The following is a 3764-nucleotide window of genomic DNA, read 5'->3' on the forward strand; positions in this document are numbered from 1 at the left end:
TCAACTCCCTGATAGGCTCCAGACGGACGAGACGGGAGCGGTTTTCCCACATTAAACGTGCCACTTCCTGCGGACTTTGCCAGTAAACTGGACTTACGGTCCCGCCTAGTCCGTGGCAGAGGTCAGGTACAGACGTCACCGCTCGTCCCCGGTCGGGGGGTTTACTACTCCCCCCTTGGTTAGTCTCAGGGAAATATCCACCGGCAGCCGACCGCGGCCCATTCACACACCACGCACACAGCCGATCCTCCGCCCTCCACGACCAGCCCCGTACGCCAGGCCGCATGCCCCAGCAGCGGGACGTCGGCCCCAGACGCAGGGACTGACCGCTTCGTCACGGAGGATCGGGTGTTGGCCGGCAGACTTGCCGACCAACTCCTCGGACCACCGGGCCCCGCCTGTGAATAAGTCCCAGCGGCCCCGGCGGTCTCCGGGCGATCGGGCCCCGCCTCGGAATACGTCCGAGCGGCCCCGATCCCCGTCTATCTTCCGGTCCACTCCGCGGATCCTGGGTACCAGTTTACCGCGGAGGTCCGGCCCCTCCCCCTGGAAGAAACGGACCACGTCCGAGTCAACCGCGGGGAGGCCACGACTTCCGGCCCACCCTTCGGTCGGGACCACGTACCGTTGTGCCTCCGGGGTCCGGCTCTCCCCCGCCAGCGAGCACGTCCACGACGAGCCCACTGACGGAGGAGCTCCCCTTGCCACCGCCTCCTGCCGGAACACCGGCGTGCAATGGAGACGGTGGCCTCCCCCCGAATCCCAGCCGCCTGCCGGAACACCGGCGTGCAATGGCAACTGGGATTCCTGCCCCCTCGCCCGGGTTCCCCCCGATCCCTGCCGGAACACCGGCGTGCAATGGAATCGAGGGGGAGACGACCCGGTCCGGTGGGTGGAGCAAGCTCCCCCCTATCGGCCCCGGAAGCCGAAGGTTTGAAGTCGGGGTACCTCATCCCCTACCGGCGAGTGGTCTCGGTTCTGCCTCGACATGACCGTCGAGGCAGCCGAGACCGGAGTCGCCGGGCTCCATACCCCCCCCCCCATAAACTGGAGGGAGGGGTGGTACGCTCTTGGTCAGCGGACGCCCAGGCTATGGAACCGCCGGAGCCTGAAGCGGCACACAGACGGTTCCAGGCCGAACGCCCGCCTAAGCTCCCCCACCACGACAAGGTGGCGCACCACGGGGGAGATGACCTCGAAACTAACGCAATATACGCAAACTTCGTACTTAACAAAGGCCGGTCTATAAAGACACTCGGAGTAACGTGGCACGCGCAAAAAGACGAAATACGTTATTCAGTCAAACCCGTGAAAATATCAACGAGAATCACAAAACGGATTTTACTAGCAGATATTGCGAAGATCTTCGATCCGTTAGGTTTGATAGGTCCCATCATATTATACGCGAAGAGAATCAGGCAAGACGTATGGCGGCAACAATTAAATTGGGATGAGTCCGTTCCGCAAAATATATACACGGTATGGTTAGAATTCGTTCGCCAGCTCGAAGTAATAAATCAAATGGTAATTATTTACAATAGATTAGGACACCCACCTCCAATAACGTTGGGCTTGACATATATTATAGAGGTCACCCTCCTGAGTGACCTGCAAAAGATTTTAACCTGCGGACGTTGTGTGTTAAAAAGTTATTAAAAAAACAATGTAATTTTAACCAATATATGTAACCAAAAACAATAATTAACCAATTATATGTAATTTTAGACACAAATATTAAAAATTTTGAAAAATGTTTTAAACAAAAGTTGTAGATCTCTTTAAAATATACATTTTATGTCCTATTCATTTTTACTATACGAGTGACAGTTTTTGATAAAAATGATGGACTCTAAATCCTATATCTGTCCTCTCATCTAAGCATGTGCTTTGTAGTACATAGACGATTCCATATGGATTTGCGACTTTTCACATGAAGCGAGATCCACTCCACACCTCGAACATAGTTTGGGTTAGGTTATATCTTAACAAAGTGTAGCCCCCCCCGCAGGGGGGGCGGAACACACTGTCTCCACGCATGTACTTCCGTTGTACTGTTCCACATGGGTTTGCGACTTTCCACGTGAAGCGAGATCCACTCCACACCTCGGACATAGTTTGGGTAGGGTTATATTTTAACGAGGTGGAGCCCCCCCCGCAGGGGGGGCGGAACATACTGTCTCCATGCATGTACTTCCATGACGTACGACAGATGGAGATGGAAGGAGGGATATAAGATTTAGAGTCCATCATTTTTTCGAAAACTATTATTCGCACAGTAAAAATGAATAGAACATAAAATGTATATTTCAAAGAGATCTACAAATTTTGTTTAAAACATTTTTCAAAATTTTTAATATTTGTGTCTGAAAATTACATATAATTGGTCGACATGGTTTTTTAAATAACTTTTTAACACACAACGTCCGCAGGCTAAAATCTTTTGCAGGTCACTCAGGTGGGTGACCTCTATAATATATGTCAAGCTCAAGGTTATTGGAGGTGGGTGTCCTAATCTAAATAATTACCAATCAAATTTCGTTTGAACGAAAAATATTAATTGACGGTTATCGAGAAATACAATTACACGGATTCTGCGATGCAAGTAGTATAGGATACGGCGCGTGTCTGTACGTGAGGTCAAGCAGGAAAGACAACCAGGGTAAAATGGTCAAGTTATTATGCGCCAAATCACGTGTGGCTCCACTGAAAACCGTCACCATATCTCGACTTGAGCTCTGTGGCGCGTTGTTATTAGCACGACTATGTCACAAGGTCAATAATGCATTAAACATACAACCCAGTAGAGTGGTATTATGGTGCGATTCGACAGTCGTCTTACACTGGTTGAAAACAGAGCCACATTTACTGAATAATTTCGTAGCAAACCGTGTTGCAATAGTGCAAAAGTTAACGGAACATAGCGAATGGCGACATGTTAGGTCCGAAGTTAATCCAGCTGACGCGATATCAAGGGGTCAGTTGCCACAGGCATTTTTACAGAATCGGATCTGGTTCAACGAACCTGAATGGTTAGGCAAAGACGAAAATCAATGGCCGGTTAAACTGATACAGCTTAAAGAAATACCAGAAATGAGGAAAAATATTTGTGCGATAGCAATATCTGACAGTACCGAAATAATAAACAGATACTCTTCTTATCGCAAACTAAATAGAGTCGTTGCTTATTGCCGACGTATGAGACCTGCTAATACACATAAAGGCGCGTTAAAGTCAATCGAACTTGACGAAGCGGAAATATGTATCTTAAAACTCGTTCAAGCCAATAGATTTCCCGAAGAGATTCAGATCCTTAAAAAAGAACGTGTCGACGTGAAGGGTAATATTGCTAATCTAAATCCATTCATGGACAATCACGGTTTAATTCGTGTCGGGGGACGTCTACGAAATTCAAAACTGACGTTAACACAGAAACATCCGATACTGATCCCAAACCGACATAGTTTAATCGAGAGTCTTATCCGCGAGACGCACGAACGACATCATCATTCCGGTGTTCAAACAACCCTTTATATATTGCGACAAAAATATTGGGTCATAAACGGCAGGGAGCAAGTACGAAAGATCATACGCAGGTGTATGCGTTGCTTCAGGTTCAATCCCGGTACCGTTGAGTATAAAATGGGAAATTTACCATCGACGCGTGTATGCGAAGCAACGCCATTCACGAGTACTGGCATAGATTTTTGCGGCCCCTTTTTTATAAAAGAAAAAAATACCGTAATCGGGCGCGAATTAAAGTTTAT

The 3764-nt window shown here is 48.4% G+C and overlaps 1 protein-coding gene across 1 annotated transcript; it reads left to right on the forward strand.

The window, feature by feature from the left end:
- Positions 1-2664: 2664 nt before the first annotated feature.
- LOC105556862 lies at positions 2665-3663 on the forward strand (the record flags this gene model as incomplete). Its single annotated transcript, XM_012003976.1, has 1 exon — positions 2665-3663. A coding segment is annotated over exon 1 (999 nt), but the record flags the coding sequence as incomplete, so codon positions are not given.
- Positions 3664-3764: the final 101 nt, after the last annotated feature.

This window comes from Vollenhovia emeryi, unplaced genomic scaffold (genome assembly GCF_000949405.1).
Source record: "Vollenhovia emeryi isolate VEMERY1.0 unplaced genomic scaffold, V.emery_V1.0 DF939740.1, whole genome shotgun sequence".
In the NCBI taxonomy this organism is placed as follows: Eukaryota; Metazoa; Arthropoda; class Insecta; order Hymenoptera; family Formicidae; genus Vollenhovia; species Vollenhovia emeryi.